The 14,022-nt window shown below is 42.2% G+C and overlaps 3 protein-coding genes across 3 annotated transcripts in view; 1 reads left to right on the top strand and 2 right to left on the bottom strand.

Moving 5' to 3' along the window:
* The window catches only part of calub (calumenin b), a 140,573-nt gene that overhangs the window by 32,758 nt on the left and 93,793 nt on the right, over positions 1-14,022 (bottom strand). The window lies entirely within an intron of this gene.
* Positions 3,682-8,892, top strand: LOC311019282 (deoxyribodipyrimidine photo-lyase). Its single transcript, XM_084018589.1, has 9 exons — positions 3,682-3,990; positions 4,869-5,541; positions 5,692-5,985; positions 6,085-6,257; positions 6,488-6,572; positions 6,668-6,900; positions 7,060-7,254; positions 7,362-7,587; positions 7,684-8,892. The coding sequence occupies exons 1-9, from the start codon at positions 3,760-3,762 to the stop codon at positions 8,226-8,228; spliced, it is 2,655 nt and encodes an 884-aa protein (XP_083874715.1). The 5' UTR covers positions 3,682-3,759; the 3' UTR covers positions 8,229-8,892.
* Positions 9,036-12,085, bottom strand: LOC311019283 (glycine cleavage system H protein, mitochondrial-like). The gene is made up of 5 exons (XM_084018590.1): positions 11,893-12,085; positions 11,592-11,674; positions 11,390-11,453; positions 10,422-10,553; positions 9,036-9,609 (listed from the first exon to the last, which is right to left on the bottom strand). The coding sequence occupies exons 1-5, from the start codon at positions 12,041-12,043 to the stop codon at positions 9,512-9,514; spliced, it is 528 nt and encodes a 175-aa protein (XP_083874716.1). The 5' UTR covers positions 12,044-12,085; the 3' UTR covers positions 9,036-9,511.

Genomic DNA, 14,022 nt, shown 5'->3' with positions numbered 1-14,022 from the left:
TACACGACATTGGTTAATTGACACATATACAACTTCTCATTTCGTAAAATGTGTGGCGCAAATCGACGGTCGTTGTTGTCGTTCGGGAGACTTTTTTTTTTTTTGGCACCTGAAGCGATGCTTTGAGAGACTGCACTGTACATAATTACCTCAGCAGTTACTTGTTCCACTGAGACAAGAGGAGACAGACGAAGAGAGCCCTGAGTTTGCATAAAGCTTGTGTTGTCTTAATTAACTTTTACCAACCCCCATCATTTGTGCTTCTTTTTGCATATCTAAGAGCCGTACGCAGGTTGTGTGAGTTCACACGCACTATACATATACACATGAATATGACTGATCACTAAAATCGATTGCATACCATTGACCTCACCCACTTTTTCTGAGATGACCCTTGCTTCTCGTTGTTTTTTCCTCTTTAAAATCTTGTGTCAAACAAAAGCTGCCAGTGGTGGTGGAGCTATTAAGCAAATACTCTCATTAGTACACAAAACATAATGAATATGTAAATGATGTGTGTAATTTATGCATAGGCTGAGAGACTTGTTCTCTTTTCAGTCCTCCATTGTATTCACACTATGTACATCCACTTTTATTAAAACGTAACAGTCTTGTGCCAATTTCCCCCTTTTCTTAGACCACATCCAGTGAATGAATCCATGGGGGATTCCTAAGGTCTCACTATTGTCTCGTTTATTTTGTGTCTTTCACACATTTGTCTTTGCCCTTAACCATCGTCTGTAGTTTATTATAGTCTCCCTGTTTGCTTCTTTCAGTTCACAGCCTGTCCTCTCCAAAAACACACCCTGCAGTGACGCATTAAACCAACAACTGAATGTTTGAACAACGTCTTTCTTCCAGGAATATGAATACTGAATAATATATCCACTAAAATCACACCCACACTAGAATGTGTGTATGCTGTCTTTTCTCTTTGTCCCTATGTGACTGTGTCGATCTTAATGTGTGGTCCAAACTGTGTGGTAAATTGAAGCTTGTCCTGATAGACGGTGAGTAGCCTTGCTCCTGTCTAGGATAAACACCTATAATACTCCGGCTCCCTTGGCAATCACCATAGCAACAAACCATGGTACCCACGTGAGTTGCATAATAAGATGTTCTTCAAGACCGCGGACCATAAAGCGGCGACAAACTAGACACCTGCAGCGATGAATGCAGAAAATACCTATTCAAAATGTCAAACTTCACCTCTGACTCATTGCAGACCAATCTTTTCTATTTATCAATATGCTTGCATCACACATAACGCACTCTCAGACGCCCATGCACCTTCTCTGTGTCTCTCCAGACTTTAACAGGTGCTGATGAGCCGCAGTCAATGATTGTAATGAGCTATCGATCACCGTGGGAAAACTGAGGGACAGAGAGGGGTGAGGGAGGTAGGGGGAACCAGAGGACACACACAAACAGAAGGCGGTGGACTGCCGGAGAAAAAAAAAACAATTCAAATGAAGTTAATGGAGACAAGCTACCCAAGACAGGGTATCGATACTTGCTTTAATCAAGTCCTTATCTCCTATTGTTCTGCTTAAAATAGAATATATGGGAAAGCACTTTTTGCCAGTCCGGGTTGAAGTGTTCAACTCAGCTTCTGGGCGAGCCGATCTGCCCAGGATGACCATGCAGACATGGTTGTCATGACCGGGTTTAGATGCCAGTGAATGGCACTGACGCAGTATCTCTATTTTCCCCTCTTTTTGTGCTGTGTGCATGGAGTGGAGGCAGACAGCTTTAGGGAAGGGGGAGGTGCGTTATGTGTGTGTGTCGTGTGTGTTGGCTGGCGTTTCAGATAATGAAATGCAGCAGGGAACAAAGAGCTGGGGGCCCCTATTCTCTGTGCTGCAGCTTCATTTTCACTCCCGTCAGTCTATGATTCTTCCATACCCTCTTTCTTGTGTACATGTATGTGTGTGTGTGTGTTTATGTTTGTATGAGCGGGTTGTTGTGTATACCAGTGTCCCCTCCTCCTCCTGTTAGTATTCTGCATGGCAGATCCCCCTAATGTAATAACTGTGTCTGCATGTCTAATTTACAGCAGGAGAGAGTAAATAGCCTGTGGTTAATTACAGTACTTGTGTGTGCGTGTGTGTGTGCGTGTGTGTGTGTGTGTGTGCTGGCGTGCGTGTGTATGCATGTGTCTACATGCGCGTGGGTGTGTCAGAATGATTTATGAGTTGCAAATAGCTACACCAGTGGCCCGTTTCTCCTCACTTAGTTTTTAATCTACCTTTCCATTAATTTTCCTAGAGACGTTATTATGGTTTTATAACGGTGTGCACGGGGATGCACATGTGAGTGCACGTGTGTTAATGAGACGAAGGTGTGGACATTTTGTGGGGATGAAGGTTACTTGGTCACCTGAGCCGTACCTCGCTTTTCTCTCTTAAGACCTCTCCATTTCCCCTTCCTTCTTTCCTTCCCTCCACTTTTTCTCTTTTCCGGTACTTCATTCACTCTCTTCATTGAGAGCCACAATGAACACAGATCTTTATTGACAGTACACGGTAGAACATGGAAACAGCAGGTCAATCCGTTTAGCCCAAGGGCCGATACACCAATTCACCAATTTGTCAGTGTTAGTTTGAGAGAGAAAAGCAGCTAATCTCTCCTCTCTGCTCTCTATTGATCACACACTTAGACTCCACTTCTCTGTCTAAACACTATTGATTCTCTCTCTCTCTCTCCCCCCCTCTTTCTGTCTTGCTCTCGCCACATACCACAGCTCTCAACACATCTTCCCTTCATACACTCTTAAGATGTCTTCTTAGATAAAAGCCTGAATATGTGAGACCACGTGTCCTTGACATGTACATGAAGCCCTAGGTCATATTTAAGATCAATACTTGAGGACATGAACAAAATATGACATTGAGTCATTTCAGTAATACAGTAGTTTAACTGGAACTCAAATGCTTTTCCTGAGTTTGGTCGAAAAGTGTCACATACAGTATTATTGTCTCCTGCTGCGTGCATTCAAAAGCTTATGCATTGTCTCATAAGAAAAAAAAATCAATTACTTAGCAACCCATCTTAAGCTTGAATACAGACCATGATTAAACATTCACTGCTGGGTACACTGTCTCTCCTGCCTTTGTCTTTCAGTCTCACATCACAAGGTGCACTTAAAAGGACCACATTCCTGTCAAGATGAAGGCTACCGGTATGCAAAAATGAGAGAATGATTATCTTAAGGGAGATGCCCCCTTCCTTTTAATACAAATTCAAAGATCTCTATTTGATTGCACTGCGCTCGTGTGGGCCCTTGTCGTAGTTGAGATGTTTCGTCAAGGAATGATTACATGATTACACTGTACATGAAAGGGGGGGAGGGGGGGATTGAGAGAGAGAGAGAGAGAGAGAGAGAGAGAGAGAGACCTATGACATTCCTGGATCATTTAAAATATCTTCATCCCTCTACCCTAATATCGTATTAATGAAATGTAAACAGGAAATCCCAGCTGTTACAACAAAAAACAAAACAGGTACCATGGCTTTCACTGCCTTCCCTACGAAGCTCTTATTTTTTAGACTGGCACACCCCCTAGTGGTGAGTTTAACCCATTACAAGGCCGGAGCTCCGAAGGTTACAAAACACTAACACATGGCTTGTGTAACTCAAAAATCAGCTGTTTGGTAACGGCTACCGAGGGCTAGGTTCGGGACGTGTGGCGCTCTGTGTGAAAATCATGTGGTAGACGATAATTATTTATTTACAGCAGTTTTACATCACTTCTAAAGATGCCTTTTTCGGTGGGCGCTGCTGATGACAGAAAAGCCTTGGTGAGAACCACGTTACGCGACGTGCTGGTGGGTCGAGAGGATCCAGAGGGATTTTTTGCGATGTGTTTGTCCGCTCTGGGGCACCAGGATACCCGCTCACAGTTCCTGACCCTCATCCACCCCCTGTCCACGGCTAACAGCTCCCTGCACTCAACCCTCACCTCCCTCTACAAGCAATATTTCTCTAAGGTCAGTGGGTTTGCTCAATATAAGTAACGTTACAACCTCACGTTTTAAATCCTGGGCTACGTCACGTCAGTGGTTCAACGTCACTAATATATTATAAAGTTGGTCTGGTGCGTCTTACTTACCCCTTTAAACTGCATCTGGCGATTCTTGACCAATACGATATGAACGACGACTCCAAGTTAGCCAAACATGAGTGAATTAATTGCTAACGTGTTAGCCAACAACGAGCTTCTCTATGTAACTAAGTTGTTTAGTGTTAAGTTACTGTACGTTGACATTATTAGAAACATGGGTAAATCTATGTGCCATTTTCATCTGTATTTTACAACTTTTTGTCGACTAGCTCTAGTGACTTTTTTTATTTTTACAACTGAAATTACGTTAAAGCTAGCTTGTGCTAGCTCCTTGAAATTACGTTAAAGCTAGCTTGTGCTAGCTCCTGTGCTCGGAGGAGCCCCTCCCCCTCAGGTGTGTTCACTCTTTCTGGTTGATTAGATCTCTGCTGCTCATCAGTTACCATAACAACGAATCGTCATACATACGAAAATAAGTATTATTAATAATGTTAATATATATGTATATATATATATATATATATATATATATATATATATATATATATATTAACAATACTTATTTCCGTGTATATATATATCTATAGATATAGATATATATATATTAATTATTAGTACTTACTCTATATTATTATTACTTACTCTATATTATTAGTACTTATTCTATGGAAAAGGTGTAAGTTGTTTGCTCTTGTTCATACTTATTGACAGGTTTATTGTACATGAAAATGTTCATCTCTGCACCGTTTACTACAGACCAATATTTAACAGTAATAGTGATGGATTGTCCTAATTCGATTCTAGACTGAAGATGATGAACTGGAACTTGCATTGGCACTCTCTCTACTGGAAATGAAAGATCCCCAGCTGTCAACCCCCAGCCAAGAGTCCAGACTTCAGCAACCGAGAGGCGCACCGAATCAGAGAAGCTCTTTTCAACCGACCCCTGTATCTCAGCCGCAGGGAAGCAGCCCCACCCAGTTCACAGATGTAGTCGGCGGGAGAAAAAACACCACCTCACCACAAACTGGACCCTGGGTCAAGGCAGGCCCACTGCAGACAACCGGAGAAACTGAGCTTCAGAAAAGCACGCATGTTGCCAAATATAATAAGGAGACGCCAGGAACAAGTTGGCCTGTGTGTGCCTCCAGACCGTCTCACACATTTTACGAGCAAGACACGGTTGAAGACGGTGACCAAATGATGGCTGAGGGAGATGTGAATCAATCAGAGAAGCCAAAGCGCTCTAAGAACAGGCGACAGCGGCGTAAAGGCACTGGCCAGCAGGTTGTAGGTTTGCCCTGTTCTCCATCAGCACCGCCTCCGGTTCTGCTGTGGGTCAGGAGGGACTTGCGACTTGGGGACAACCCTGCTCTCACTGGCTCATTAGAGATTGGTGCACCTGTCATTCCTGTCTTCATCTGGAGCCCTGAGGAGGAAGAGGGACCTGGCATCACAGTGGCTATGGGGGGAGCTTGTAAGTTCAACGCATCACCGCCCTTAATTGTGGCTGTGCTCCTCGTATAACGTCTCATATAGAACTAAAGCTTCCTCATATAAAACCAAAGTGTATCAATTTGCAAGTCTGCAGACTGGTGTACAATCATGCCTCTTCTTTTTTTAACAGGTAAATACTGGCTTCATCAAGCTTTATCTTGTTTCTGTTCATCACTGGAGGGCATTGGAGGCCATCTTTTCTTCTTCAAGGCAAACGGATCTTCTCTGTGTACCCTCAAGGAGCTGGTAAAGGAGACGGGGGCAAAAACAGTTTTGGCTAACGCCCTCTATGAGCCCTGGCTGAAGGAGAGGGATGATGTGGTCGTGTCAGCCCTTCAGAAAAATGGCGTTGATTGCAGGATGTTCCACTCATACTGCCTCAGAGACCCGTACTCTGTCAGCACGGCGGGTGTGGGACTCAGAGGTTAGTCACAACAAAATATAACAAAAGCTTAAAATGTGTGTATGTAAAGCTTATTGGCAATTTGATGTGGAGCTCCTGTTTTTTCTTCTCTTGATTCAGGAATAGGTTCAGTGTCTCACTTTATGAGCTGCTGTAGACAGAACCCAGGGTCTGCATTCGGGGTCCCCCTGGACCCTCCTGGGTCGCTCCCCACACCTGCCCACAGGCTTCAGGGTGTCTCTTTGGACACGCTAGGTCTGGCTCGCATGCCCCACAGGAAGGATGGCACAACGGTCAGTAACGACAGCAGAGCAACCCCATAGGGCTGATCCATTGCCCAAAATACAATAAGATTAGATCATGAATGGGTTCCCGGTAGCACACCTGGTAGAGTGGGTGCACCATGTATCATGGCTGAGGCCTTTCCACAGCGATCTCTCTATGCAATAACTCACAAAGAGGAAATCTAAGAAACAAAAGATCATAAAGTCCTCAATATTTCTTTGTTCTTTTTGGCATTCAGATCGACTGGGCAGCTAACATTCGTAGTTCCTGGGATTTCAGTGAGGAAGGAGCTTGTGCCCGACTAGAGGCCTTTCTGAATGATGGTGAGACACCGTGCATGCACATTGAATGTATTTAGAGGAACGTTAAGAAGTGTGTCATTGATCTAACACTATCATGATTCCCCCTTGTGTCCTAGGTGTGTATAGATATGAAAAAGAGTCAGGCAGGGCAGATGCTCCGAATACCAGCTGTCTATCTCCCTACCTTCACTTTGGTCAGCTCAGCCCACGCTGGCTGTTGTGGGATGCCAAAGGAGCACGCTGTCGACCCCCAAAGTTCCAACGTAAACTGGCGTGGAGAGATTTGGCTTACTGGCAGCTGACATTGTTTCCTGACCTTCCCTGGGAATCCCTCAGACCTCCGTACAAGGTAGAAATCTGTTACAGACATCTCGATGACGCATTAACATTTACTGAAAGAAATATGTAAAGTTCAACTGCCCTTCACTTTCTTCATGAGTAAGTAGAAGCCTCACACAATGAAGAAGTACAAAATTACGAAGCATTCTTCATCTGCTGGTATTTGCAGGCTCTGCGGTGGAGTAGTGATCGTGGCCACCTGAAGGCCTGGCAGCGAGGAAGAACGGGCTTCCCTCTGGTGGATGCAGCCATGAGGCAGCTGTGGCGGACAGGCTGGATGAACAACTACATGAGACACGTGGTGGCGTCTTTTCTGATAGCATATCTCTATCTGCCCTGGCAAGAAGGCTACCACTGGTTCCAGGTGAGACCTGGTGCAAAATGCACCCTTATAGATGCCATACAGCAGCAATAAACTGTATGTAAATAAGAACTACTTAGTGACTGTATCAAACAAATACATGTGTTTAGGACACCTTAGTGGATGCAGACGTTGCCATAGATGCCATGATGTGGCAGAACGGGGGCATGTGTGGTCTGGATCACTGGAACTTTGTCATGCACCCCGTCGATGCAGCGATGACCTGTGACCCCTACGGCAGCTATGTTAGGAAATGGTGTCCCGAACTTGCAGATCTGCCTGATGAGCTTATTCACAAACCGTGGAAATGTCCCGCATCCATGCTTCGACGTTCTGGTGAGGAAATGATCATGCTCAGTCTAAAACCGGTAGGGGATTCGGTTTCACACATTAACATGCAAATCTCCTTTCCTTGCTTTCCTCGCTGATTAGGTGTGGTTTTCGGCCAGACATATCCTGAGCGAATTGTTACAGACCTGGAGGAGCGGAGGAGTCGTTCCCTGCAAGATGTAGCTCTGGTGCGGAAAGAGTTTGGACAGTATGTGGACAAGCACTCAGGCTGTGACTTGGTGCCTCTGCCCTCACGCCTGGTCTCTGAGAGTCTGGGCGTATCACACAGGGATGACAGTGTGGTTAAAGAAGGGAGGCAGTTCCTAATGCCCGTTATCACCCGCATGGAATTCAAACACCAGCTAGAAGATCCAGGTGCAGACGCCGTCTCAAATCCCTACAATGCTGTTCTAAAAGGATATGTGAGCCGCAAGAGGGATGAGACCATTGCGTTTTTTAATGAAAGGGACTTTACAGCCAGTGTTATGTATGAAGGTGTTCAGAGAAAGGAGAGGCTGGAGAGCGATTATCGCAGGATTGAGGGTCTCCCTTTGCCTCTTGCACCTCGGGGCAGGGCCAGACGGACTCCAAAAGCCAAAGACAGGTTTTCTGTGGTACCTGGTGGGGCAGTCTCCTCCATCAGGTGACCCAGAGATCAAGACTGAAAGTTTACAGGTTCTAAGTGACAAGACAGTTTCTAGATGTAAAATGCACAAGTATAAATGTTACAGAACAAGTCTTTAAGTGCAAAGATGAGAAGTACACAATCTAAACTGGGCTCTACATAGAGGGAGGCAACAGACAATGGCTCCAGAATGTTCATTCAAAACATTTTGTACTTTAAATATAATCTCAAGTATTGAGCTATACCAACCTTGGTGACGGGTCGGCCATTATACTATTTTTTCCGATGCTGCTTTCTTTCTTAAAGGCCTAACACTAATCTGAGGTATGTTACACATGCATAGTTTTGAGTTAGAAGTGAGGGGAAACAGCATTTGGTGTCATCTCATCAGATCAGTTTTGAAATGTTTTTACAATGTTTACAAAATGTTATCCATCCAAAAAGTCTATTTAGTTATCAATGTGTTTATTAAAATACTTAAGTCAAGTTAGATGTTGGCTCCAATCTACTGTTTTGAATTATGGTTCAGAGACGACCTTTTATATACATTTGTATAATGGGCTTTAATTTGAGGCTGGAAATATTTGTGTGAAGGTATAACATGTGGCTGGACTGTAATGGTTTTAATGATGCAAATGAGTAAATATGCAAATAGAATTTATATAATGTGACTCTGACGTACTGTCAAGCATGTTACCTGTTACTTGTGCAATACCAGGGATCTTTTTTACTCACATGAGTGCAGCTATGTGAAAAGCAGTCTTTTTAAAATCCTGCCCACTCCAAGTCTAAACTTCGGGATTAAATAAAAATGACAAATAAAACCCAATGTCTCAGGAAATGTTTATTTTCTAATTTACAGGTCCCATGTCTACAATTAAGCCATCCTACATGCAGTGTAGACCAACATTATTATTAATACCATAAAGACCAAAGTGCTTTTTTTAAAGTCTAACAACGTCCTACAACAGAAATTCAAGTTGTCCTCTGACTGTGTGTTTAAACTGTTCTAGAGTCTCTAGGCTCTTCTGTTTAGGGATTTGAGACTGCAACAATTTAACACTGAATGTTTACTCACTGCAGATTGACAGGTCCCTTAAAGTCAGTCTCCAACAGTAGATAAAGGATTCCTAATGTTCACAGCTCTACAACACTGCCAGGTCAGCATTCTGGAGCTCTTGGGCTCCGGTGGTGGATGCAAAGCAAAGAGTTGTAGCTGACACAGGCACAGCTTGTGGATCTTCCTGCCAGTGGTGTTTGAAAAGGAGAGGGGGGAGCGTAGCACTTCATCAGGGGGGTGTTAGGTTAGTCCTCAATGGAGCGGATGTATCTCTCATAGGCTGTCTCATCCATAAGAGCATCGAGCTCTGCAGGGTTGCCAATGGTCATCTTCATCAGCCAACCTATATTGAATAGGTTAAAATCACATTAGGCATAATCACGCCAAGAGGAAAATGTTCAGGTAAAAGCAAGAACTGCTGCACTTGAAGGAGGTAGAATTACAGAGTGCTACTCTCAAGCTTTAGTAGACGTGAGGTGCAATGCAACTAAAAAATGTCTTTGATCTTTGTTTGTTACATTTCCACCAGTAAAAATAGCGTTCCCCAATATGTGGGTGCAGGGGAGATGAAGATTTGACAGTATAGATATTTGTCTGATTTAGATATTCAGGCATATTCAGATGGAAAGTGACCGTTCAGGCTGCAGTGGCGAAGAAGGGGCTGGTGGCAGGAACAATCATGAGTTCACCTTTTTAACCTACTACCTTATGTTGCATTACTGCCATCTACTGTCCAAAATAAGGCAGTGAGCAGTTTCCTTAAACCTCACAGCTGAATACTGTGAATTATTATGGTTGGTAAAGCTAAAAAGAGTGAATCCTTTTATCAGTACATAATGTTTTCATTTTTAAATCAATGCCAATTAAAGTTTTGAGGTAAAGTCAAGGCATTCATCTGTAAAAGTGGAGTTGATTATGTAACAATGAACACATTTTTTAAGCAAAATATGCACAAATTAATAGATAACCGCAGTAATAGTTTATAGAAGGTAAACAAAGACTGGTGTCAATGTACAAATTGCAAAAATTACCTTTGGACTCCAGAGGGTTTTTAATATTGTAACATATCATCCATCTACTTTGCACCTGTTTGAACTCTCACATTAGCCTCAAATATCGAAGTGGTTGACTACATATTTGTATGCGTGTGCTTACCATCTTTGTAGCAAGACTTGTTCACCAGACCAGGATTGTCTGCCAGTAGTGCATTGACTTCTACAACTTCCCCAGTTAAGGGGGAATAGAGCTCACTGGCAGCCTTCACGCTTTCCAAAGCTCCAAACTCATCTGTGGTAGTAGATAAAAGAAACAAGTGTATTTGCATAAGAGTTAGGCAATTCCAGAAAGGCAACTAAACAGAAGGCAAACATTGCTAAGTCAAATTGACCTTAGGTGTTTTGTCAATACAACATGTGTTTGCTTAGAAACAGGTGTGACAAGCTCAAATAATTATACTCCTAAATGCAAATGTAGTTCTTGCTTTAAAATGTAAAATTAATTATTTAGATAGCCATGTTTTGTAAGGCCTGCTGTGTTGAAAAAAAAAAGTAATACATATGATAATTCAAAACTGCACACAAAAAATATTAAGCATAGTTTCTTGGACCAATAGGCAACATAACATTAACATATCCTGCATGTCATTTTTGAATAAAGTTGAACCAACAAGAATCAATTTTAATCTGGCAGAAGAAAAATGCATTTCAAGCCATTGCTTTAAAAGCAGGCGCAGATATCTTACCGTCATCAAGTCAAGCAATGACTAGTGATACTGACTTAATCACAAAATCTATCATTAGCATGATCAAGGAAGTAGTATAATCATTGTTTGTTTGGCTCAATCATAAGATACTTTCGGCAGAATGTATTACATCATCGTACTGTAGCCACTCAAATGTGGGAAAACAACATTCAGACTTTAATATGATAATTAAATAATAAAAAATGGCAAGGCAAGTCTCAAATCACAATTAAATTACTATCACCAACTATAGAGCATAAACAGTTTGAATGTTCTCCACAACGCCATTTGAATACGATGCTTAAGATCGGGCTTTAGTCCTTCATACTAGTACTTTACCTGTGTGTACTGTACTGTGTTAGCATAGCCACACTGCCCTTACCTTGCTGAGCCAGCTGTGTTCCCACCTCTGGCAGTCCACAGTAAACTACATCTCCGAGAGCCTCCTGTAAGCGGTAGAAAGCAAGGTCAAAGGCAGTCATATACATTTTCACCTGTGTGTGTGTGTGTTTATGCATGTCGTCTCCTCGTTTGTGAGCTTGAGTGTGTGTCTGTGCGAGCACGCGCACGGCCAGGTGACTTACTTGAGCAAACTTGCTGATACCGACGGTCCCAATCCCGTCATCTTCTACTCGGATCCATTCGTGCTTGTCTGTGAATTTAAGTGCTACAAACAAAACACAACACGCTCAGAAAACAAAAAAAGCTTCCCACGGGAATAGTGTGGAGTATTTACAATGTATAACAACCAGAATCAACACTTAGACAGACACGCAACAGCGTCTTTAGCTTTCGTGTCCTTCTTTCCGAGCTAACGGTACCCCCCAAGCTACCGAAACTGTAAGCTAACATGCTACAATAAAATGCACCCACGGCACGGAATACCTGCTGTCAAGCGACTAGAAGTGGCGAGAGTTCTTCCGAAGTAAGGCTGAGATGCCAGCCGTAACGGTGAGAGTGTCGCTGAGCGAGTAAGTAAAGGCAAAACTGTGAAATAGTTGGAAGACAGGGAGCGGAATAGCCCACAGGCGGCCATCTTTGTCGCTTTCTGATGAGAGCATGGCTGCGGTCGAAAAGTCTTCTTCGCTTCGGAAGGTTCCTAACGGGATCGAAATGACCCGGAAGTATCTAAGTGGCAGCCACAATTAGCGCTGGTCGAATTCTATTAATGGCAAGGAAAGGACATTCAACGCTTCCTTGCTCATCTCCTTTAGCAAGGAAACACATGACCATCCTCTACCAAAGGGAAGGAGATAATGTCGCCCCATAATTCATTGAGGCAACGACGCACCAGTCGGCCGTTTATGAGTAGTTATGAGTGTTTACGTATAAACCGTTACACAGCAAGCCGCTAATAAATTAATTCTCATAAATAACATTCAGAATCAACATAAATATATATTTAATCTCAGAAAAGGAGAAAAATAGATCCGACCCCTTCCCCATAACGCAAACCATTAACTAACTTAATTTATGATATATATATGACTGCTAGCCTGTATTCATTTAAAAATAATATTCCAACTTTGGTAATGAAGCAAAAATAATTAAAATCATTTTTTATATGTTTGATGAGCTCACTACATAGTCCTCTACATATAACTCCCTGGATAGTGAATAGGGAGTAGTGAATGAGTGAGTCGGTTTCGGATTCAGCCCATGGGTTGAATTCTTCTTCGTGGATCTGCCCTTCCCCTGATTTTCGTCTTCTCTGAGGTTAACAAGCTGGGGTCCTTTGTATTGCTGCCATCTTGTGGAGTTAGTTCATTTCTACACTGTCCGGTTTTTCCTTTCATTTCCTCATCGTCAAAATTAAAATATACTCTTTACAAAATGTCAAAATCGCGATGTAAGTTATTTCCATACAGTATAAATGTGTATTTTCAGTAATCTCTTTCCTTGTGAGGAACATAACTATTGTTATCTCTCCACCCACATTTCACCTTTCTATATTCTTGAATATTTTTTTTACGACATGACACAAATGATTCCCTTTGCCCCATCATCTGCTAATAATTATCTTTCTATTATAATACATTTTCAAAATATGTTATTGATCATGATTGTGAATGGTATTGAATCACACTCCCCTGAGGTGTCCCATTTTCTACCCCACACTAAAGGGATTTTTCAGATCTTACTTTTACCTGAATAGTTATCTTAATGAAAAAGTCTATTATCCAAAAAAAGAGAAAAAATCCCATTAAGTGCATCTTAATCAGAATCATAATTTCCTACTTTTCATACTTACTTTCCTTGAATCCTTCCAGCTTTAGCAGGCGCTCATTTAACTCTCCCAAAGTCCTCTCTGCCTCTCCTTCCCTCCTTAAACAAATTATTAGAACAGATCCGTCTACCTTTCATGATTACCATCCGATATTCATCTCTTCTCCCGGTTACCTGAACACCCATATCCCTCTCCTGTCCACTTCAGTTACTCTTACATGAATGTTTATTTTTACATAAGACTTGATAAAAGTCACTTCCTACAGTTCCCTTGTAACAGTCACACATTGGAGCAATATGATTTGACAACAATGTACGATGAAGCGCATCCTTTCATGGAAAACATCTATATTTGTTTTTCTACAATCATTGAAGCACAAAAAAATTCTTCTCATCTGACGAATATCCTCAACCATTGTGTTTTTTCTCTCACTCCTTATCTATGATCATAAATATAGAATAGTCTTTTCACGCTGTAACGTTATCAGTTATACATTTGTTTTTCATAATGCGAGAACATTAAGGATTGTGGCAAAATGTCTGGCTTTTGCGGGCTTGTTGTATTTGGCCAAATTGAATTGAGGGGCCGGAGTTGGCATCAGTTGAACAGGCCTCCTCTAGACTTTTGACTGTTCAGTGTGAGCAAAATCAATATCATCTTCAGACTAAGAGTTTATCACAGCGATATGCTGTTTGATACTGCTTTGCAGTTAATTCTCACATAAAGACTGTGATGAGTAAGATAATAAAGCCAGACTCCAGCAGCACATCAAATAAAGAAAAATAAAT

This window comes from Eutrigla gurnardus (assembly GCF_963514095.1).
Source record: "Eutrigla gurnardus genome assembly, chromosome: 9".
Classification (NCBI taxonomy): Eukaryota; Metazoa; Chordata; class Actinopteri; order Perciformes; family Triglidae; genus Eutrigla; species Eutrigla gurnardus.
This window is presented reverse-complemented; position numbering and strand designations above follow the sequence as displayed.